At 40.8% G+C, this 24,424-nt stretch overlaps 1 protein-coding gene across 1 annotated transcript; it reads right to left on the bottom strand.

The window, feature by feature from the left end:
- Window positions 1-1,069: 1,069 nt before the first annotated feature.
- trim37 (tripartite motif containing 37) lies at window positions 1,070-22,899 on the bottom strand. Its single transcript, XM_070917231.1, has 24 exons — window positions 22,879-22,899; window positions 21,251-21,352; window positions 20,851-20,891; window positions 20,080-20,196; window positions 19,270-19,357; window positions 18,858-18,980; window positions 17,678-17,801; window positions 17,202-17,269; window positions 15,308-15,432; window positions 14,576-14,626; window positions 13,541-13,622; window positions 12,535-12,611; window positions 11,399-11,578; window positions 11,128-11,242; window positions 10,254-10,445; window positions 9,340-9,473; window positions 9,018-9,100; window positions 7,458-7,658; window positions 6,289-6,597; window positions 4,712-4,861; window positions 2,534-2,732; window positions 2,313-2,404; window positions 1,917-2,027; window positions 1,070-1,157 (listed from the first exon to the last, which is right to left on the bottom strand). The coding sequence occupies exons 1-24, from the start codon at window positions 22,897-22,899 to the stop codon at window positions 1,111-1,113; spliced, it is 2,832 nt and encodes a 943-aa protein (XP_070773332.1). The 3' UTR covers window positions 1,070-1,110.
- Window positions 22,900-24,424: the final 1,525 nt, after the last annotated feature.

Below are 24,424 nucleotides of genomic sequence, written 5' to 3'. Positions count from 1 at the left end.
TGGAGTCCGATCTGCTGCAGGCTTCAAAGTCTCAGCCCACAGACATCATCAGTGCAGCGGCAGTTTGTGATTCAGTGATCATTTAGCCTTTTCAAATGTCACATAAAGACAGACACTGTGGTTGCTGCTGCCGCTGCTATTAAGAGAGACAGCATTTACATAAGTTACCAGAGAAGCTAATTGAGCACTTGCAGGCTCACCGCAAGAAAAAACAAAAAAGCACTGAATTTATGCAGTCGACAAGCTGCAGTCTCACTAAAACTGAATAAAGTCTGTTTAGCACAGACGCTTGAGGTGCAGGGACACAGGTGAAGGAAATCCAGTAGGTGTGCAGACTAAAGCCCAGACAGACTGAATTAAACATCACCAGCAAGCTGTTATAAAACACTACGCTCTTATTGACAGGCTACAGATTATCTATAGTTTATCCTCAGACTCTTGCAAATATGTTGTAGACCAGATTTACAAAAGCATTAAAACAGTAAGAAGTTAACAGCTTTGTGCTGAAAGCTAAAGAAAGCGGCTAAATGCACTGCAGTCCAGGTAAATGTGATGGTTCAGGTTTGCAAAATAATAGTAAGAAGAACAATTTTTATGCCCTAAACATTTTTAGAGATTCAGTCATTGCACAAACGGCTGTGGTTGTTTTCCTCTGTCGCATTTACTGAACTGACCGTGAAAGAAGTGAAAGTAAGTGCATCTCAATATAATGACGACCGAGAAATGCAACAGGGAAAAACATCAAACTGCTCCTCAAGAATGATTTAAAAGATTGAAATGTTGGTTCTCTTAAAGGGGCAGTTTCATTGTGTTCACACACATTTATAACACTGATGTTTTCCTTAGCACCATCACAACCACCTGAATAACTGGCCGTCATTATACTTGTTTCTGTCGTGGTCCAGTTCTGTAAATACTCAAGAGAAATGTTTCGGTTTCAGATGTGAAATGTTGCGTTGTCTTCATTTTGTCTTCATGCGTAACAAGCAGTTTCTACTCTACAGATCTGTGTAACTAGCATGTGTGTGTCGTCTCCGGCCGTTATTGCATCGCTGTGTGGCCTTTGAGGACAAAGCAGAGGGTCTCCAGGTCTGACAGGCTCAGAGGGAATCACCTGTCGGCAGGCAGACTCATGTCGTCAGACAGAAGCTGCTCTCCTGGAAGAAGGAAGAGGAGAAATAATGTCAGCAGATGAAAACATCAGATCCGTGCGGACTGATCAGACGTCAATGTTCCTCCAATGAATACATGAGACAGTAAACAGGAATTATATTTTTACATCATGTTTTCATTAACTTTTAATAGCGTCATCTCGTTACGCCTTCTTCTTCTGCCGTGTTTTTTTAATACACCCTACTGGAAAATTAGTGCCACCAATTGTTGATGAACCAACTCCTAATATTCGCTTAACACTAACTTTCATTCACTTTTCCTTTGGCTGCTTTTCTGGAAATTCTGTTAAAAATTGTGCTGCTGTTTTCAGTGGAAAAAACCCCCACTGTACACTACCAAGTTCATTGTGCGTCACTGTGCGAGATGGGTCAAATAGTAAAGTCTTGGAGTCAATCTGTGTCAGACTGATATCTGTTTTGAGGCACGTATGATGGTGCGATGAATACCTGTGAATACTGGTGAATCATGGTGTGTCGTGTAAATACCAAATTAAAAAAAAAAAATTTAAAAACCAAACAAGAGAAATGTCATCAACTCTCCTTGTTCATCTGCGCCGCTCTTGTGTTTTGAAAATGTAGCAAGACACTGAACAAGTCAAAGCGCTGGCACTTCTACACATCAAAGATTTCACCACGATTGTCGTCTTTAGTCTGGGACAGCCAGAGTCACGCTGTGTAAACGTAACTGTTACGCTGTGTGTGTGTGTGTGTGTGTGTGTGTGTGTGAGTGTGTGTGTTGGTTACCTGTGCAGGGAGGAGTCTGGTTGTCGTAGCAGGAGATGTTGCTCTGCAGGGCTTCGTCCTCGGTGTCACTGTCACTGCTTGTTGCCGCCACCAGGACAGACGGCGACTGATCTGCAGACAGGAAGAGACAGGACGAGACCTTCAGACCTGTACAAACAATCTTTTATTGAGTTTGAGGACAAAATAGATATAAAATACAAATTTAGAACCAAAATAACTTTTTCTAATCACAGTCTGGCGTGTGGTGCCCTCAGAGGACTCCAGTCCTGCGCAGTATTGTTTTCAAGCTTCCTCTCAGATGTTGTTCTAAAATTCCCTCTTTCCCAAAACAACAATAGACTTTGGCTTTAATTATCTTCATTGTTACTGAGGGTGGCAGTTAGAGGGAGAACCAACCTTCATTTGACTGCAGCTGTGCAGACGGTCCCTCCAGCAAGGACTGATGGGAGTTTCCTAAGCTTTCAGACTCGCAGTCCAACATGGCTGCCCTGCGGTAGGAAGAAATGGAAGAGTCTTTGTGAGAGGCGGCGCAGAAAGATCGAGACTGCTGTAGTTTGAGTAACAGCTCTCTGCTGTAGCTACATTTTTTCTGTGTATGATGAGACTCTGAGACGCACCCTAGGGTCCTACTACCACAGTTCTTGCTGGCAGTCATGTAGCTCGGTCCTCCCAAGGAGAAGATGTCATCCCTGGACCCCGAGGCCCCGTACAGCTGCTGCTCCACCGAGTACTGCTGCTTGGAGGTGGAGGCCTGCTCTGATGAGGAGCTGCCGAGAGACACAAGGGGGCCCTGGGTGCCGTCAGCCTTCAGCACTCCTGGAGCAGAGACAGGAGCAAAGTCACACGATGGAAAAACATGAATCTTGTCTAGTTCTGTTCTTTTCAGTTCAGTTCAGGCAAACAAAACTAAGTGGGTGTTCAGACCAAAAACAGCTCTGCGTTAAAAAACTGCAAAGGGCTGCCTGGGTGGGGGCGTATTAGTTCCAGGGACGATGAAATCCAGTCCAGTTGGAGTAATACTGTAGACCCATGAGCCTGAGGGCTTATGCATCTCATAAAAGTCAGTCTGAACGCAGTCTAATAGAGACTTAAACGCCCTGCGAGCACATCCTAGAGGCCACAATAGTCATTACACAAAAACAAACAAAGTGAACAACAGACTGTCAAACTAACTTTCCTTAGAGCTCTACCAGTACTGAGGCTAAACATTTAAAGTTTGAGGTTGACACAGGAGTAAAAGTCATGGGGGTCATTAAAAAGCATGAATGCGTTCAGGATATTTCATGGCAACCTGCTTACAAGATCTATTTTACATCCTGTGTGACAATTACACATTTTGGCCTGAGGGCAACACAAGAAGACTCACGGAGTGTCCAAAACAGAGAGGGTTCATCCTGCAGGGAGCATGAACGTAGTCTATGAAATTCAGACTGTAATAGGCAACGTTTAACTGACAACTTTGGCCTGAAAGTCACGCTAGAGAAAGGCCAGAGGGTCACCAAATCCAGTAGGATTCATCATCTGTGGACCAGGAATATGCAGACAGAAGGACCAACTGATAATAATAATAATACCACCTTTAGGTGCAGGAAATTGACAAAATCAAATCAAAGTATTATTTTTTAATATTTATCATATCGATATAATGTGACAATATTTTAGGGAGGAGTATTGGTGCCTTGATGTGGCATTTAAGGATCAGATTCAAATGGTTTTACCAATTCTTTGCCCATTCCATATTATTCATATGAAAAAATGTAAGGGGCCTATACGGTGTAAAATCAGACTCCATGGAGTCAACTATTTCATGATATCATCACAATCTCAGATAATATCTGGTCTCATGTCACAATATCCACAATAAATAATCATTATATGTCTCATGAAGATGGGTGTAAAGTTTCCAATAAACAGTTCAGGAAACTGGACTTTATCTCGTATGGATGACGTCAACACAAGATAAATTAGGTACAGTAGGTAGAAGAATGAGACTTTTATCCTATATATATATATATACATATATATGTGTGTGTGTGTGTGTGTGTGTGTGTGTGTGTGTGTGTGCAGTGCTGCAGCTAGCGAGGCCATGGTAAGAAGCAATTTGAAGCAACTAAAGAAAACAAAGTGATGAATGAGCGGTCTAAACTGTCAAATGGAAATCCAATGGGTTGTAAAAACTCAACATTCAGTGTTTGTTCACAGGGACAGTCGATGTCTGGAACTTGGATGTAAACACTGTTTGAAATATTGACACACTGAAACAAATTTTAGTGAGGAGGAGTATGAAGTGCTCGAACAACCTGCAGTTTATCACAGATCAGCCACTAGAGCTTCAGGTACTATTTTAAGTCCCGCTGGAACAGTACAGAGGAGAGTAAGAGCAAGGTAAAGTAGAGGCTATTTGGAGCAGTATATGTTCAACTCCAACAAGGAGATACTTCAAGATACATCAAGCAGATACCTGACCCAGTTGAGTGCACTCAGTGATTTTTATTTCCACCACGCTCATTGTTGATGTTTTGAAATTCTAGCTGATGAACATAGTGGAGCATTTAACAGCTGAAGAAAAATACATTTCCAACAGGAGTTATTGGAGAAACATCAACATGAACATGACAAATTAATGCTAATGTTGCTGCAGATTAGCTGCCGATCTATTTGCCAACAAGCTCACCATATAACATTATAAGGTGATATGTTCATGTTGTATTTACAGCTTGTTTTCCACAAGTGGCCCAAAAAATAAATGAATGAATGCAGGTTTAAATAGTAACATAAATTGATAAAGTACTGACCCTCTGCACCTCCCAGCCCCTCTTTAAGATGCAGGCTGAGCTCTGTGGCCAAGTCTGCTCCTCTCAGGTCCTTCTCCAGCTCCTCTGGACTCCTCCTCTTCACGACCAGAGAGCCGCTGCTGTCCAGGACGGGGGACAGAGATTTCCTGGCTGCACACAGAAAAATATATAATTATCTCAGATCTATTGGCCCAAATAACTGTAGAATTACATGTTACAATCATTGCTTGTTGTGAGATAAAAAAAAAAAGATCTCTGCCAGCAGAGTCCTGTGAGCCTTGTCATCTGTGGTTTAGTCTAAATACAGTCAGTCTAAAAAACAGTCATTGGGGTTCCTGCCGTGGTATCTCTCATTGAGATAACTCTGCCAAAAACAGTAATCTGTATCATCTTAAACCAAAGTACAGAATAGATGAACTGCTCTAAACTAGGCTCCAAAGCCCTTGGCTCATTTGTGGCTTGGCTCATTTTTGAGAGAAATTAGTTTGGAAATCCTCCACTGGCAATCCAAAGTGGCAGCAGACAATTATAAGTGGTTTAGATAATGATGATTATGGTGATTAGAGCAATATTCAGGATTTGATCTAAGAGCTGACTTCTCTTATAAAAGATGCAAATGGTGTCAGGTCGGTTGGAGCTACACAAGCACCAAATACAGACCTTCAACTTTGCTTTAATGAAAAAAAACAAAAAACCTCTTCATGTAGGAACAGAAGATCAGCCAGTTACCTTATTTCACTTCCAACAGCACTATGTTGAACAGGGCTTTCACGGTACGTTTGATTTTAGTGAACTCTGACACAGACACAATCGTGCTGCTCACAAAAAGCTAGAAGTTATTTATACGGATGTCTAAAGGAGTGGTTGTACCAGAGAGTCCAAAAGAAATGGAAGATGGTCTTTCAGGTTATTCAGTTCTTTTCCCAGTCGATGTATCCCAATGACTTTTCCTGTAGCACCAAATTTAATACACATGTCCATGAATCTATTGGTCAAACTGGACTTCCTGGATCGTGTGTCACTGTCTCCCCAATACACGAAGCAACACCCCCACACCAACGCAGCGCCTTGCCCTTTTCGATCTAAATGCCCACATAACATTTTTTAAATGTTACAGCATTTTGTTGATACCGTTTTCATTTTTAATGCGGTCCTGACGCACTCCTACAGGGCCTAAGATGGCATAATGGACGCATTTCATTATTTTAAGCTGATGGAGGAAGTATCTGTCCTCAGATTTCTGTCAGCAGTATTTGTTTATCTGGAGGCTGTGACGAGGTTCATGACGTCAGACAACCCACACAGTCAGCTTTGCACATATCTCAGCTACTTTTTCCACCAGCCGTGAAACGAGAAGCAGCATGGTTTCCGCACAGCTTGTTATTTTCGGGGCTTTTTTAAAACTCATTCAATTAATTTCTCTTTCTAAAAGAAGGATTTTGAGAATTATGGAGACTATCTAGGAAACTTGGGGGAAACTGTTAGTGTAGCCTCATGAAGTAACACTGGAACACTCTTAGCACTGTAGCTGTATAGCAGCTCAACATTATTAGCATTAGCAGAGTAGCAGTCCTCACCAGGGCGGCAGGGCCTGGATCGAGCTGCAGCTGCTCTCCCCAGTAGGTCCAGCTCAATCGGCTTACGACAAGCTGCCAACTCTGAATCAGCGTGGTGAGAGGGCACCTCCTCCACACTGAAGCCCCCTGATGGGCCAGGCCTGGGCTCTCCAGACCCCCGAGCCTCCAGCACTTGACTCTTGACATCAGACATCTTGCTGCGGACCTCAGCCATCTGAGCCTTGAGGCGGATCAGGACGCCGGAGTCTGGAGCTGATCGCCGAACCACCTGAGGCCGCCGATCTCGTTCTTTCCTGGAGTGAGGATGAGCTGGAACAAGAAACAGGAAATGGAGGAGTGAAATTGAGAACAGCTGAAAAAATAAATCCTTTTGAGAAACTGCGGACTCCATTCACTTGGCAGTTACAATGCTCAAAGACACAAGGCTTTTAAAATTATCTTAGTACATAAAATAGCATAAAATCCAGAACCCACCCTGTCGGTAATTGGATTCAAAATGGTTTCTCTAACCACCAAACCATGCAGCCACCCAGCTGTGATCAGCATTACATAAACACACTTCATATGTTTCACAACAACCTGTAAGTTTGAGTTTTAAAGTTTAAACACACATCTTTAGTTCAATAATATCAATAATACAATATCCCAATTACTCCCCATTCACATATTCTACCTAATATCTAACTCATGGGCTGCCAGTTATGTTAAAAAGGTACAAACATATTGAATGCATTCCCACGTGTATGAGAAACAAACAAAACTGAGACCCACTCATAATAACAATGCAGAATAGCACTATTTGTGGTCAAAAACTCACCGAGGGTACCTTCAAATATTGTTTTCTCCCGTTTATTGTATTTAGGGAGGTAAGTTATTGTCACTGCTGCATTGTTACATTTCTTACCACCCTGTGTTAGATTTGTTTTGTTTGTTAAGTTGGCTTTGTCCATGCTGGCCAACACTATAAATGAACACGAGTCTTTATATTCAAACAGTCTGTCTCTGTGGCTGCTTCAGATTTGGGGAGGATAATTTCATCTCATTGTGCCTTAGTCACATGACACAATGTAGCCACCACTCATAACAGAGATGGTCTCAATCACTGGAGAGAGATGACATGAAAAATGCAGGAGTGATCTGTTGTTAGTGAGCGGAGTGTGTTTACAGACCTTGGCTGTGCAGGAGAGATACAGGAGGCCGAGGCTGGAGGCCCCACAGAGACTCCACGCTGCTGCGCTCCTTTAGATCCAGCAGCTGGATCAGGATGACTGGGTCAATCTCCAGGAGGCTGCTGCTGGTGCTGCCTGGACCACCAGCACCACCAGCAGCAGCACTGCGATGTAAGGAACGCACACTGGAGCTGGATCCACCTGCAGATCGGGGAGAAGACGCAACGATAAATGAACCATTTCAACAGAGCAGCCAGGGTTATGGCTTTAACCAAAATGTAATAAATTCATGGCAAAAGGAATAATGTCTTTCTTAAAAAAAGATGGTGGAGGTGGAGACAGTGTTGGTAATAAATTCAGTATCAAAACCAGAGTTAGAAATTTTTTAAAAGCATCAAAACAAAACTTAATTATACACAAATCACGACACTGTGGGACCTAAAAAATGTGCAGCAACATTTTGCTGAGCTCAACTCTGACATCTAACAGTGAACACACACACACACACACACACACACACACACAAACACACACACACACACAACCCACACACATGTACACATACAGACACCAAGTGTTTCTATATCAGCACGCTGCAAGGGGTACAGTGCACCAACAATGACTCATCCTCTTCATGCCTTTTAACACCAACACAGTCAAACACGCTGAAGGAGCTGCTTTGAGGCCCACCATCGTATCACTATGTTCTGTTCAGAAGTCAAACAACACAAGTAGGTTTTGATTCTGTAAATTCTCAAATAGTGGCTGAAGATTTTATTTGGCTCAAATGACGAGAGAACGAGGCCTTTATTTGAAACAGGACATTAAATATTTAATGGTTATAGCTTCACAAATGTAAGGATTTGTTTCTTTTCTTTGGGTTTTGAAACCTCTCCAAAAGAAGTCTCCTGGGAAACTGTGTTTTTTTTAATTATTTTCTGATTTTATAGACCAAATGATTAACTGAGAAAATGACAGACAGATTACCAGTAACTATAATTACAGCCCTTCTTGCTGTTCACTGCTAATACAAACTCAAATTAAAAGATTTCCAGCAGTTCAGGAGCATAATCTTTTCAATTCCCTGAAAGACTTTATTTTGAAACATCAACCAGAAATGTTAGATTTCACAGCGGACACGCACACAGATCTGTTTATATTCCACTGGGTGTGTGCAGAGATGGATGTGTTCGCACATGTGCAGCCTCGACATGGTCATACATTTTGAGCTGTATGCAGATGTTCAGAGAGTCTGTGCAGACCCCTCGAGGACAAGGGCAGGTAACCAAAGTTATGTCACACAGGCTCTTGAGGTTATGCAGATGTGGAAAGTATAATTTGGGTTTATTCATTGACTCCACAGCCAAACTTTCCACCAAGTTTCACTGAATTATGTTGACAAGTTGGAGATACAGTATCTGCTAACCAACAGAAACCTCTGCAGAGAGGTAAACAATGAAACTTACTCCTACACAACAGGTGTAAAAAATCAACTGTGGGATTTACATATATAATTAATTATGAAAAATAACTTGTGTCATATTGGTGTATGAATCATACCTGTGGCTCCAGCTAAGTCATCAGGGAGCTCTCCTTCTTCTGTCTCCAGGTTTCCAATGAAGTCTACGTCATTCTCTCCTGACCTGAGCAAATGCATACAGACACGAACAAATAGTAATATATATGGTACGTTTTATTCTGATTAACATTTTGTCACAGGTAGGTAGGCAGGTACACAATCTCCTCTTTGTGTTACTATCTCACTGCCACAGCTCTGCAAGGAAACTGAGGCCTTCATGTTCTAATCGCAGCTACACATTATACAAAAGGATAACTTCAGCAATACGTTACATTAACAGGATGTGAGAAAAATTCTACTCACATGGTCTCCTCATCTATGTCGTTCTCCTCTGTGTTGCTGGTGGCTGTGGAGCTCCCCGAGGTGCTGCTGCCGTCCAGCGGGTTCACCTCCTCCTCTGTCAGACAGTCCACCTCCAAGTCTCCGTCCGACAGCTCCTGAACAACACAGAATCAGAATCAGAAATACTTTATTGATCCCCGGGGGGAAATTATACAGTTACAGGTGCTCCCATTCAAGAGTAGAAAGTAGCATACATTTAGAAATAAGAGTATGTACCAAAATAAGATATAAAAATAAGAAATAGAATAAAAAATATACACATTTGTAATATTTCAGTGAAAAATAAAAGTAAAAAATACATACAATAACAATGTATATGTATGCATATATATGTATTGCACAATGACCCCGTGATCACACTGAGCTTGTGGTTTTGTGGTGGAGATATCCACCATTTCTTTAAGGGTAACTTCATCCAGTCTAATAATCTGGCTTGCCCTGCAAAATAGTGGTGACAACATACTTGTGCTACAGTGTTGTACCGTGGCACTACAGTGCCAAGCCACATCACAGTTGGGAGACGTATACCCTTCGACCCATAGATGCAACAATTTTCCTTCTTCCAAAATCTAGTATGCACTTACTCTTTAAAGAGGACTATTTAAATGTCCCAACAATGAACTTTTCACAGGGATGTCTGGAGCCAGTTCATGGGATAAGGGATATGTGACTGGGACTGGGACATCCCTAAGTTTCGATAAATCAACAATACGTTCTGTGAAACCACTTTATTTCCTCTACAGGGGAATAATTCATCTTTCCCCCTTTCGCTCGCTCCATATGCACAACTTCAACTGACCAAGCAGACGCAGTCAAATGTAAGTAAGAAGCAATGAGCTGCTCCCTCAGCCTGTCGCAGTATATTCTGTCCTTACATTAGAGTCATCGTGCTGGGTCCTCTCTTCTTCTTCCCCTTTTTTAGTGTTGCTCAAAGTGGTCTGGATGTCGTCGTCACTCTTCACAGAGCGAGGGTCTCTTTCAGAGGCCGTGGTGCCCACAGCGAGCCTCATGTCAGGGGGCGAGGAGCTGCGCGACGTCTGACGGCGAAACAGCTCGATGGCCAACCTCTGAAATCAGAAACATGAATCAGTCCAGAAGATTGACGCAGCTGTTGCAGCTTATTCAGAGCAGCGAGGACAAATAATCAAGAATCAACACACACACACACTTGTGATAGTGATAAAATTATAGTGATATTAGAGCTGCAACAATTAGTTGATTAATCGAATTGATCATCAGAAAATGAATCTGAAAAATGAAACTATTTTCATAATTGATCAATCCTTGAAGTAATGTTTTTGCACAAATGGCAAACATTTGCTAGTTGCAGCTTCTAAATGTGACGATTTTCTGCTTTTCTTTGTCTTCAATGATAGTAAATTTAATAACTTTGGGTTTTAGATATAGATAAAATGTTTTACAGACCAAACAATTCATGTCAGATTAATCAACAATGAGTCTAATGAGTCTTTTTTCATCCTGAAATACTCAAACACACATAGTTTATGGTGTTTGAACAATGTTTGGGAGCTCAACATGAGTTTGTAATGACTGATGCATCAGCAGGTCAGTGAGGCTTAAGATGTGACGACAAACTTCACAAAGCTGTTCTCACTTCAAAAGTCTAAAAACTCAAATGGATTCCAACAAGCATAGAAACACAAACACACACACACACACACACACACACACACACACCACACACCACACACCACACACCACACACCACACACCACACACACACAGTACCTCTTTGAGGTTGTTGATCTGCTGGATGTAGCCGCTCTGAGCTGATTCCAGCTGGCTGATGTACCAGTACTGATCTCTGCACTTCTGGAAGAAGGTGGGTGAGCGAACCTGGTAGCTGTGAAAAACCAATTACACTCTGTTACCTTATGACAACAGAACTGCTTTGCTGCTTGTTTCTATATTATAAGGGTGGTGCAGGTGAGCATGCTGTACAGAATGATGATTGTGTGTGTGTGTGTGTGTGTGTGTGTGTGTGTGTGTGTGTGCCCACCGGAGAACCAGTGTGTCCGTCTGCATGTTCAGGTATCCCTCGCTGGCCAGAAGGTCCAGTCTGAAGAAGCGGTTGTATCCCCAGCATTCACCAACCTCGAAGTCAGAGGCAAACTCCCGAATGATGTTCTTGGTTGGGTCACTGGAGGCCTGATGGACCATCTCCACACGGTACTCATACCTACACAGAACCAAGACAACATTACTACACAGCGAGAAGTGTGAAGAGAAGTGGGGTATCCAGGAGTTTGCTGTTTGTTGTTTTTCACCATGACACAGAAAAGGCTGCAAACTGTGAATGTTTGATTTCTACCGAAAGGATACGACCGTGGAAGCATAGTTCAGCTAAAGCAGACTTTGACTTTCTGTTCATAAATGTTAATGAATTTCACGTAGGTTAAAAACATTTTCCTACTTCTGAATGTCATCTTAGGCGCAGTCAGACATGCTGTGTCTTAAATTATGTTAAATGTTGTCTTAAATGTCATCGTCAACAAATCCCATTAAAAAAAGATCAAAAACAACAACGTGTTAATCTTTCTCTCAAAATGTTTGTGACTTCCATACTCGCTTTCAGTCCCAAAATACGAATACTTTCATTTTTAAGAAAGGCTAAATGACTTCCTGAAACAGCTGGACACAGTAGTTTTTAGAAAACATTACTCAAACAGGAGTAAATAGTGCATTTGTTAGGAACTATTTTCAGCCGTGGATTAATACACATTTTTTTGCAATAGGGAGTATTTCCAGCAGCAGGATGGTGTATGTGGGATTGACTCAAAATAAACTACAGTATGTGTGTTCAGGGTAATGAACAATAAAGCTGTACAGCACGGAGAAAGATACATCAGGCTTTGGACACACACACAATACTTGTTAGGAGGATCGATTGTTTGTTAATTGTGGTCTTTTCATGGAATTTGTTCACAATAATTAAAATATATCTCATCCTTTAACTTTCATCCTGTCAGTGGGTTGAGAAGTCCTGGTTGTTCTTATTACATTATGTTGGAAAAAGCTCAAAAAGCTGCAGTCGAGTTATTTTAAATCTGATAATTTAACCTCACCTCAACGACTTAACTACAAAGACAAAGTCTGTAGCGAAAGAAAGGAGATTTATTGAGAAATAATTCATACTTTGATGTCTCAGGGAGTCCAGCAGACAGCTCCAAGAACACAGACAGGTAGTTTCCACGGACCACACCGTTACCATCCTGAGGAAACACATTTCAAGAGTTACTAATACAGAGACATGTGCACTGGATTTGTAAAGTTTTTCAGACCCTGTGATGCGTTTTACAGTATAGTAACTAATCATCATCAAGACGTGGAGAACAAACAAAAGAAAATACATTGCTAGGAATACAACACAACACAATTTCTCAGGGACAAGATTTGTTACAAAAACACTGATGTGGTCTAAAAATATTGCTAATAACTATCACATTGTAGCCTTTAGTGCCATGGACGGCCACAATATTTTACTATAATGTGAAAGAGCTTCAGTGTGGTGGCTAGCAGCTAACATTTAGCTCACAGAATGCATCATGTTTACATAGTGGCTAATTAAGACAAGCTAATCTCTTCTAGTACGCCCACAAACAAATCATCAGTGTTTCTGTTAAAGAGAGTGAGTACAATGGTTAATCATTATTATATAAACTGCAGAGTGAACCATTCCTTTATTTCAAAACAGGCTTATGATATAAAGCAAGGGATATTAGAAATAAAGACCTGTCTCCAAGTATATTTCTATATTTTAGTAAGACATCTCCCCGTTTGGCTCCCGTTTGGTTTGTTGTTAATGTAAACTCAACATTTCAACATGTTTGTTTATTGACTTCATAAATTCAGACGTACAACAATCATGTTATACTCACCACTTTGCTGCTTAAAGTTTCTTTTTTCTTAACAGAAATACTGTTTTCATTTCTTGATCACAACCCTGAGGCCTTATAGTCAGAAACGTTTTTAACTGACGCATTAACCTCACTTGTTAGAAATGAGACTATCGTAACTGGACTGTAGAAATGAATTGTGACCAAAAGATGAAAAGCAATGCACCATAATAGTAATAATAATGTAGATGCTCATTCTGAACAACACAGGCTTTATTGGAAACATCAGTTGAGGGGAAACTCACTGGATAAACTTTGAGTCTCCAGCAGAGTCCAGATATCTGTAGAGGAGGGCTGTAGACCGGGTCAGCCCGCTGCCTCAGGGTGCTACAAACATACAGAAACACGCAAATGTCAAAACTTGTGGACACGACTTGGCAACGGTAACAACAATAGGCTGCTATGACAAGGTATCCCTATTTGAAGCTGTTTATTAGTTATTTTCAACAAAGAGAAAGCAGCAGCTCTGTACATCCTATAAACTTAGCTCTTTGCTCTTTTGATGCATTTACCTTTTGGGGCACCGCTGGGGCCCTACAGGTTTAAGTCTCAACTTTCAAGTGGAAAAAGCTCTTGATATACACTGCTTCAAAGCGCTCCTCATCCTCTTTGTCAACAACCACCGAACCCCACTGACTTTCCTTTCCTTGAGTTTTCCTCATGGGGATCTACTTTGTTCATTTCAGATACACAACTTTTAATAAAGTGAAAGTTTACAACCTCCAAAGTTTGTGTCATAATAACAACCACAGTGAATATAGCTGCTGCTGGCTGCTCTAATGGCATGAAGTAATACTGTAATGTAGCCGAATTTCACAAAGCTGAGCAACATTTTATAAGAATATTATCTGCAAAGGTTTGTTCCAAACATCAGCTTTACACCACATTCAACAAATGATTCTCCTATAGATCGTCACTAAATGTATAACTCAGCCACTGAAAACAAGTGTAGATACCCCTAAAGGTGGGAGTACGCTTAAAATCAACTGGTTCGTACAAATGTCGTCCGACCATGTTTAAAGGCAAGAGTTTATAGCTGAATGGCAGGCGAAAAGTTCTTAAAAAACTGCACACAAATGGCACTCAACATTCGTCTACTTCAAGTGATGTCAGCTAAATGTAAAGATGTTGTTTAAAGATTGAAGGAGCAACAGAAAACCCTATTTTTAGATTATTTACTCAGACACACACAGCTGACAAAACTGTAAATAGTACTGAGATCATTTCTTCATTGTCTGCCGCAGCAGCGATGGCTAAACGCAACCAAAGAGAGGATTTACCTGAAGTTGACCAGAACAAAAGTGCTGGAGTCATAAGCAGGAACCAGCTCACTGAAAGCACACAGAGGAAGGTTGATCACACACACTGAATAAAGCTGTAGTTTACTCACATCGTCAGGCTGCTGTCTTCTGTATTATCAGTCATCCATAGACATACATACCTAAATACATTAAACAGAACTGAATACTAGGAGCAGCTTCCTTTCTATTTCTAAATATTTAAATGTAAACATGGGATGCAGATATGAAACTACTTCATGAAAAGGAATGGAGCTACTTATGTCCCAGTTATGTCTGTACTGTAAAATTCACTTCAAAATGTATAAAAAGCCACTCATTATTTATAACTTATCCACCTCATACTGCGATCCATTTTTCAGCTCCACAATGCAAACACTCATATTTTTGCATCCTGAAATATTGTGCTCAAACGGTCTATTTGTTAATCCAAAACTTATTCAACAATAATTTTGATTGATTGTGACAGATTTAATCATTTATTGAGCAAAAATGTATAAAAAAAAAAAAAGTGTTTTAATACGTTTTGGGTTTGGGACAAAATGGGCATTTTATACATTTTATAAAGATTAATAAAAATACATGTATAAATAAATAAAAATCGACATTAAATCGATAATTATAATATTTCTTAAATGCAGTCCTAGCCACGATATTTTATTTCAGCCCTGTCGGACAAAGAGACTTGACCTTTCCTACAGCGCAGCAGGTTACCTGGTGAAGTCTGGAGGGACCGGCGTGGTGACGAAGGACTGCATGGGTTTCCGATGGACCTGCTGGAACATGAGCAGGATCTCTGGGCTCTTGGAGATCAGCTCACTCTTACTGCAGGAGTGAAGCTGTTCAACACACACAAACAGCAAAACAATCATCATGTTGAGGCTGCCAACCAGCAGATAAAACATCAATGATGGCACGTTGTTTTTGGTCCGGATGAAGGAAACAATTTGATCAATACACAATGAACGCTCCAGTGTGATGTAACTAATATTAGTTTTGCTACTGTTAACAATATCCCAGTAGGTATACCTGTGCTTACCCCAATAATGGAAGAAAAAGATGGTGTTAACATCTTTTAATTTGTCAGTAGGAAAACATTAAAATCAACTCCTATCAAAGAGGCCACTGATTGTGGCTTGAGCTCTAAAAGTGCGCTGAAGTGAGTTCAAATGCGCATGCGCCGACTGTGCATGCAGCCTGTTACAGTCATTCCTGTTTGTTTTCTTATTTTTCTTACTTTTCTCCTTTATTCCTTTAAGTATAATTTCCCCCCGGGGATCAACAAAGTTTTTCTGATTCTGAAATGTAGTGAGTTTTGACGGATTATTAAAGGACAAGGCCAGAGATATTCTACCAAAACCAACAATGCGTTCATCCATCTCAATAGTTTGGCTGCGGCTCTCAACCCCTTTTCCATTGGTCAAGACGTAAGACTTTATAAACATCATGAATATATACTTAAAATAAAGAAAAAGAATAAATAATTTCAGCTGGGCACTGTAGTTTTTAGGAAACAAACATGAGTAAATGCTGTATTTGTTGGGGACTATTTTTAGCCGTGGATTAATACACATTTGATGCTTGATTGAGAAATTACAGCAGCAGGATTGTTTATTTGGGATTGACTCAAATTAAACTACAGCGTGTGTGTTCATGGTAATGAAGGACCTGATGTCACGCTTAATTCATCAGTCATTAATGTGTTTGTAAAAGTTTCTGGACAACAGTGGAGCTCTATGGCACAGAGGAATAAGATATATCAGGCTTTGCCTACACAGGTAACACGTATTACTGGAATCAATACATGGAATTTGTTCAAAATAAGAGAAATATAGAGCGTCACCAAACATCCTTTAACAGAACACAGGTATTTTGTCAATCTATCTCTAATTAGCATATGCACTTTGACAATGCAAATATTTCTGTAATATAACAGCAATTTTAATTCAATCCTACAGTAAATTACATCAAATTTGTGGCCCAATTTGTAATATGTCATGAAATAAATACTGCATTAAAGCTCCACTAAAACAAATATGCAAAATGTAGAAGAAATAACTTAAAAGTGAAAACCCACATAGACTTCACACCAACTCTGCAGCGAACACAACTCTCACTGTTTGGATTCCACAGCTTGCAACTTCACTGTACGGTTCACTGATCTTATCATTCTCGTTTCCAGCAGCAGGCAGCTGTGTTCAACCAACAAATTCTGACAAACCCACTGAACACTACCAGGCCTGCACCAAACCAGGAAGCAAAACAAGGCTAAAAAAGAAGAGCGAATTCTGGACTTCAGCTGGACACAAACATGAATGATAATAAACTAAGCAGCTAATATGTCAGCACTGAATCTGTCAACTTGTAGTTCTTCTGCGCACCCCCCCCCCCAGAAAACAGTAATTTCGTATTAAAATAGTTACAACACAGCTGTTTAACTATCAATATATAGAAACTGATCATTGTTTTGATGGTGGGAGGGGATTTAACATACACCTTACAACTTAACTGGTGTGCCTGCCACAGTTTTACACCACTAATAAAAAAGAAAACCAATATGCAGTAGAGCTAAATGAATAGAGGCTATGAGCTGCTGTGGACTACCAACCTGATGCTCCACCTCCTGCAGGAGAGACTCCAGCAGCTCCGTCTCCTGGGTCAAGGACGTCTTCTGGCCTGGTGGGGAGGAATGCATTTCTATTTGCAGTGTACTTGTGCCGAATGTCAGGCCTGATGGAGGCTGGTGAGTGTAAGTGGTTGGGTGTGCAGGTTGCGTATGTGGGCGCTGAGTGCATGCGTCCACTCGGTCCAGATAAATATTTCATATGTATATTGCCTGAAGCTATAAAAAGGTGCCTCTGACTGCTTTCAGAAGCGAGATTGTAGTACTGGTTAAGGTGTCTTGCATCAACAAGAGCCCCTTTCAGACATGGACTACGTAACATTGCTGTCTTCGTCAAGCTGTTAAAGGGATGGCTTTTTGTCATTCAGACGCAGGTGACCTATACATACAACATGACTGCATCGCTTTGTGAAAGATACTTTTCAGCTGCATCGTGACAGTGACGTGTCGAGGAGTCCTACCCATGAGGGTGATGAGTTTGTTCTTGAGCTGGTTGTCCAGACGAGCGATCATCATTTCCACGGCGTTTCGGATCTCTCGGACCCTCTCGTCCTTCGCTCCTCTGACAGCCTCCACGTTCCTCTCCTGACAAACAATTACACACACACACACACACAAGCTAATCCACAAGTGCCATTTCAAAACTTCAGCTTCATCAAACAGACGTATACATACATCAACATGTTCAACTTCATCTAACAGACATATACATATATCAACATGTTCAACTTCACCTAACAGACATATACATATACCAACATGTTAGTGCCATCTAGTGGATGTCAGCAACACTCTACACCCAAACTACCTAAAAATATTTTTAAAACATATAACAAATTTATCAAATTTACACTTACACACACTATGTTTTCTAGTCAGCCAGTCAGTTCCTTGATGCCCAAGTAAGTAAACTGGTGGTGGAATGACTTCAACAATGACCACAGTCATCACCAGCTTTACATTAAGTATTTTGCTGGATATTGATGCTGTAAGCAGTTGACATTAATAACGTGAAACCTCACTGAAAACACATTTTTATAGGGTCATCATCTCTCTTCTACAACATAATCATGCCTCATTAACTGTGTTTCATGTTTTACTGAACTGATATAATCTCTCTCTCTCTACATTTAACCCTGTGTTGTTTAAATGCCTCTCTGTTACTGTGCCTGTTTCAAGTTCAGACTTGAGCGGTAAGAGCTACAGTTTGATCCAGTAAATCTGTGACTCTGGGTATTTTTGTATTATGGCATCATGTAAAATTGCACATTTACTGCTGCTCTTTGCTACCTTCTTCTTGCACTGAAAAAATGTAACAAGATATTGAGCAAATGTGTTCTTACGTGGCACGTACGAGTGATTTAATACAACTTTCTTCTGACACTTTCTCATATGTACGAACAACTTTAAAGAGTGGTCCAGACCTCCTCCACATCCCCTTGACCACCTCCCCCCTAGAGACCCACTGTGTGCACTGATAATAATTTGGCCAGAGGGTGGCGCTACAAGAAAGCTCATAAGAGTGTCCAAAATAGAAAAGGTTTCATCTTCTGTGAAGAATGAATATGCTCAGTAAATGTCATGGGCATTGGTCTTTTGGATTTTGGTATTTCTCGTGTAAAAGAAACAAGCAGTCCTCACCACTTCCTGCACCAGACTGATAAGCTCCATGAGGCGCCGACGGAGCTTGGCGACCTCCTCCTTCACTTTGGTCACATGCTGCTCGTAGATCTCCACCAGAGGCTTGAAGGTGTGGCCGCCGTGCTGAACACAACAAAAACACAAATCAGTGATTTTCTCTGTTTTGTATTATTATATATTGGGGTTTTGGACAGTTGGTCAAACAAAACAAGCTATGTAAAAGGCATCACCTTGGGCATTAGGAAGTTCTAACATTTTCTGACATTATACAGATCAAACCAATATTTGACAGATTACTGAGTTACGAAAATAATCATTAGTTGCAGCCCTACTTTTTTACTACTTGATTATTATGGGTGTTTGTAACTTTGCATGAAAACTAATCTAAAAATAAAAAGGTGTGAAGTGTTACCATGCCTCCCCACAGAGCACACTGGTGACAGATGCATTTCTTACACGTCCAACAGAAAACGCTCAGCTTCTCGTGGTGGTTCTCACATCTGCAAAGGAATAATGACAAGACACCGACATGTCATACAGACAGAAAAAGCTTTTTTTGGGAAACTTTTTTTAAAGCCATCATCACTCAAAATGTTGGCCTGCTTTACTTCAGTGTTTCTACAAAGTTTATGAAAACCCGAAAAGTTTATAAATGCAGGATGACAATGATGAATATGGTGAAGGAGAGGCAGGAGGAAGAAGAACAATTCCACATGTTCTTCTTGTGTTGGAGGAGAAGCAGGACAAAAACAAGCAGTATGAACACTAGGGTTCAATACTGGGAATTTTAGCCAAAATCTGCTCTGGTTTCCTGGAAAAACACCTGCAGGAATCCAGGATTTTTAAGCATGTGTGTATGTGCGTTTGCGTATTGAGGACTATGTACAAAGATGCCTTCACCAAACCTCATTAATTAATACTACCACTTAACTGTCATAGATACATTCCAACTTTGAAATGCAGTTATTATGGTAACTTAACTAGATCAACTTTTCAGTGTAAAGCTTACATACCAACTGTGTTTAAACATTGTTTTCCAGGTTGCCAACTTTGACACTTTTGAAGTGAGCAGTTTTGTGGTTAAAATAAGATTTAATCTAAGGCAAGAAATCATGTGAAGACGTGTGATACATTACCAGGAAGTAATCATTTTAAAAATCACAGGAAATCCTTCAACCCTAATGAACACAGGTGGAGAAAAAGAGTAGTAGGAGGTGCTCACTTGTCCTTGTCGTTGTCCTCATGCTTGGTGAGGCTGCAGAGCTGCAGGGTGTCCAGCTGCTGGGTGACCTCCTCTGCCCAGCGACAGTTGACCAGCTCCCTCAGCTGAAGGGGAGCCCTGTGTGTTGACGCGCACACACACACACACACACACACACACACACACACACACACACACATTTTAAATTTTAATAACTTACAACATGCCACACACCTTACAACATAACAAATATTAAACAACAACAACTTGGTGACACTGGAACAGAACTTATCCAGAAGCAGTCTGCCTTCTTACTTTTAAGGTAAACTCCTCAGGATAGGCTGAACCTATGAGGGTAATCATTTGATGCTAACTTGCTAAATTGATGCTGAGTAGCTAAATGTTAAATCCAACAACATCGAACTACTTGATGCTAAGGGCTGAATTAAATTGTAAGGCTCTTAAAGCCAGCCTTGAGCCTGCCTCAGACCATCTGAGGTACCAACAGATCCACCAAACAACTGCAGCACATACACTTGGCTGTTTATCCAGCCCTGTCGCTATACCTTGACCGGACACTGTAGTCTGAAAGAAGTGATACAACCAAGCTGGTTTCTTAAGCAGGCTCTAACTCAAAGTTTAACTGTATGTAGAATACAGACACCCGTCTGATACCAAGGTCATAGGGCATCAGTCAGCAGTCTCTAGGTAACATATCCTTGCCTAGACGGGAATAAGCTGACACTGACAGACAGTAAAGAGGGTTGCAAATGAGTGTTAGCAGACGCTTACCGACAGTGTGGACACTGGGCTCTCTGCTCCGTCAACCATCGCTGTCGCAAACAAGAGATTCCAGTTTAATGATAATTGCATCTAAATACATACAACCAGTGTAAACAAGCTGCCATTGTCACATATACATGATTCTATTCAGGATACAGCTGGCAATACTCCATATTTCTATAATTATCAATAAATCCCATGAAAAGACCAAAACCAACAATGAATTGGTCCAAACAAAGAAAAACAAATCACTAGCACATCAAATGTGTGTTAATCTGCAGCTGAAAATAGTCCCCGACAAATACTCTGTTTACTCTGAGTAACGTATGAAAGATGTGGAACCAACAGCAGAACACACAGTGGTGCTGTGAGGAGGACATTTTCTGGTCCCAGCGTGGTGGAAACTTACTCGTATGCAGCTGAAGCAGCAGAGTTTGGAGCAGTGTGGGCAGAGACGAGCGTCCCTCAGTTTCTCCATGCAGATGAAGCAGCGAAACACCTCTGCGATGCTCTGCACAGGGACAGAAGAGACTCAGGCTCAGCTTGACACCAACCACAGAGTTGAATCAACATCACTCGGACAGTATCAACAAAAACTGAACATCATACATTTCACAAAGGTTATTAGGGTTTATTGCAAAACTGTTTTAATGGATAATGTTGGATGTACAGTACTTAACAAGCGCAAAGTAAGAACAGAACAGACCTAAAATATGTATTTTTATACACAATACAATCTTGTAAACACAACTGCTTTCCAACTCAAGCCATGTCTAGATTACAATCTTCAGACATCTCTGCATCAATGCTGATGAGAAAAAATGCATTTATTCTCAAGGACCCATAATTCTATCTTACATCTTCCTGCCATCCATACACATAAGAATACTACAATTGAAGTTGTTATAAATATCCGTAAATTAGTCAGATAGCAGTCTTACTTACAAACCTTGTGTGGAACAACTGGCACAAATACTACAGAGAAAAATGGGTCTTATATTGGAATAAAACAGGTTTTTCCTCTTGACAGGAAACCCATTGTGCAATCAACTATCATGTCTGTGCTTGACTATGGCAATATCTTGTACTCTCATGCTGCCCATTGTACCTTAAAACAACTTGCAGTTTACTCCTGTGCACCAGTGTTTCATTACAGCAGATAAACATCATACTCATTACTGTGTACTAGCCTATATGAAAAAGTAGGCTGGTCCTCAATAGCAACAAGAAGAGAACTAAACGCTGTCATTTTGTATCTCACATCTATTCTCAAATTTAAAGCCACTGTTCATCAGACCGCATCCCAGGACTGGCTTACTCTTGATACCCCAGGTGCAAATACTGAACTTGGGAAGACTTCCAGTACTTTGCGCCTATAAATGAAAGTGGAAGTTACAAAGTACGCTAAAACCCGAAAGTCTCATTCCATTGGATGAATTTAAACATTTAATTTTGGACCTTTTTAGAGATGTCTGTGATTGCTTCTGAGGCTGTTTCTATGTGACTGGCTGTGTGTGTTGCTGTGTGTTCTTTACTCTGTAACACTCATTGTTAATTTGCCCTTAATCTTTAATGGCAGTACAAGCAACAGCCTTCAGTCACTGGCTGCGGTCACAAAAGGTCAGGGCAGATCAGGTTAAAGTTCAACAGATTTGAACTATGTGCTCCCCTCCGTGCACCGCATACATCAGCACAACACTGTTGCAACACACCTGATACACAATAATGGAGGAGGTGCACACAAAAGCTGTCTGTGATAATGTGAATGCAGCTACAGAGAGGAGTTTAGATGGTCTCAGTCTCTAGCTAACGTTATAATCTGGTTTTGCAGTACACATTTGATATAAAGGGTTGAAAATGACTTTTTTAAATCTCTCAGGCCTCAACATCCAGCTGTTGGCCGGCTCAATCGGCCCAACAGACTCACTGTTCTCAACACCTGATACACTGTCCAGTCACTGAGCGTTAGTAGTAAACATTAGGGAGATGAAAGACAAAGCATCTTCAGCTGCATGATCTGAGGTGTTCGATACATACCTCAACACTTTGTTCATCCATTTCAGCCAGTTTGAAGCTCTTGATCTCAAGAACAAATCAAAGTCGTAGCCAGTGGTCTATAAAAGAAAAGCAATGTTAAAGTAACTACTTTTAATTGTGCTTTAAGCTTAAGCATTCCAGGATTCACGCTTTTTTTGACATAATATTTCTGTTTTGCATCTTAGTCATGGCCTCATTTCAAAACTAATTGCCACAAATGTGCCACTGTACTACTACTTACAGACGGCACCTTAGATTTTATGTTACTTCTGACCATCTAAAAAACATACTGTTTTTTCCAACTTCCAGGAAGCCCCATTGGTTTCCACATCACATTCAAGGGACTTTAAACTTGTTTGGTAATAGTTTGGCCAGGTAATCCTTCACAAAGAACAGTGTTTCTGCTTTTAAGTAGCAATACAATGAGGACGTTTTAAATCAATCCTCATTTCAGCTGCAATACCATATGATGACCACTTTACAAACAATAAAAGAAGACATACAATTCACTCAGATGAACTACACAGTCAAGTTTCAAGTCTCTACAAGTTCATGTCATGTACAACTTAACTGAAATCAATGGCTGCCTAGAAGGTATGAATAAATCGAGAGAAACTGTAGCACCTTAGGGGTTCCTGTATGCTCCACATTGTTTTATTTTGTGTTCTTATTTTGAAATGTTTCTGGTGGTCTCAGTGTTATTTACGCTGTTTGCTTTACTGTTAAACATTGTGTTACTTTGTTTAGAAAGGTTTATCAATATCCAAACGTTGTAGCATCCTTAAAAACATGGTGGATAGTCATGTGAAGTACACATAGGTTGTAAAAGGCCTACATTTGTGTGGTCCTTCAAGAAAATAAGAGCTAACTGAAAGCTATAAAATACAGTTTTCCTTGCCAAAACATGGCATCACCGTTAGCTTGTAGTCAGTGCCAAACTGCCAGCCAACATAAAAGGCCCAGCATCAGCAGATACACTGACAGCTAACCTGTCATGACAAGAGCTATCTTTGGTGGTAATACTATGCCTTTTAAAATAAATTAGTGGGCTCAACAGGGGTAACCAGAAAACATAAAATATTTATATTGAATTGTGAGGCTAGCTAGCTTGTTGGCATTAGCAGGGTGGCTCACTTACCTTCACAGAGACTCGGCTTCGTCTATCACACCTGATAAACACACGACTAGAAAAAGGCTAAACTACATTATCTATCCTAGCACACGACAGGCGTTGTCTCCACTGGTTTAGCTAATGTCAAAGACCAAAATACGTCCAGCAGCTGTGTCAAGGCAGAAGATAAACTCTGGTCCACAATGGATAAAAAACGGCTGTTTTTTGCCCTAAATTGAAGATGTAGCGGTAGCGCTTGCTCTGAAGCTGTCTGTCCCCTAGCAATAACCAATCAAATGGCTCCTTTTCTTCTTCTCTTGATTTTATTGTTTCACGTTTGCCGGACGGCTTAAGGAGCATTATCGCCACCTACTGGTCTGGCCATGGATCCACAGAGGAAATAGGTGTCTGAAGCAGATCAAAACTGCTGTTGGC

This window comes from Enoplosus armatus, chromosome 13 (genome assembly GCF_043641665.1).
Source record: "Enoplosus armatus isolate fEnoArm2 chromosome 13, fEnoArm2.hap1, whole genome shotgun sequence".
NCBI lineage: Eukaryota > Metazoa > Chordata > Actinopteri > Centrarchiformes > Enoplosidae > Enoplosus > Enoplosus armatus.
The sequence above is the reverse complement of the archived record's forward strand: the minus strand, read 5'-3'. Positions and strand labels throughout refer to the sequence as shown.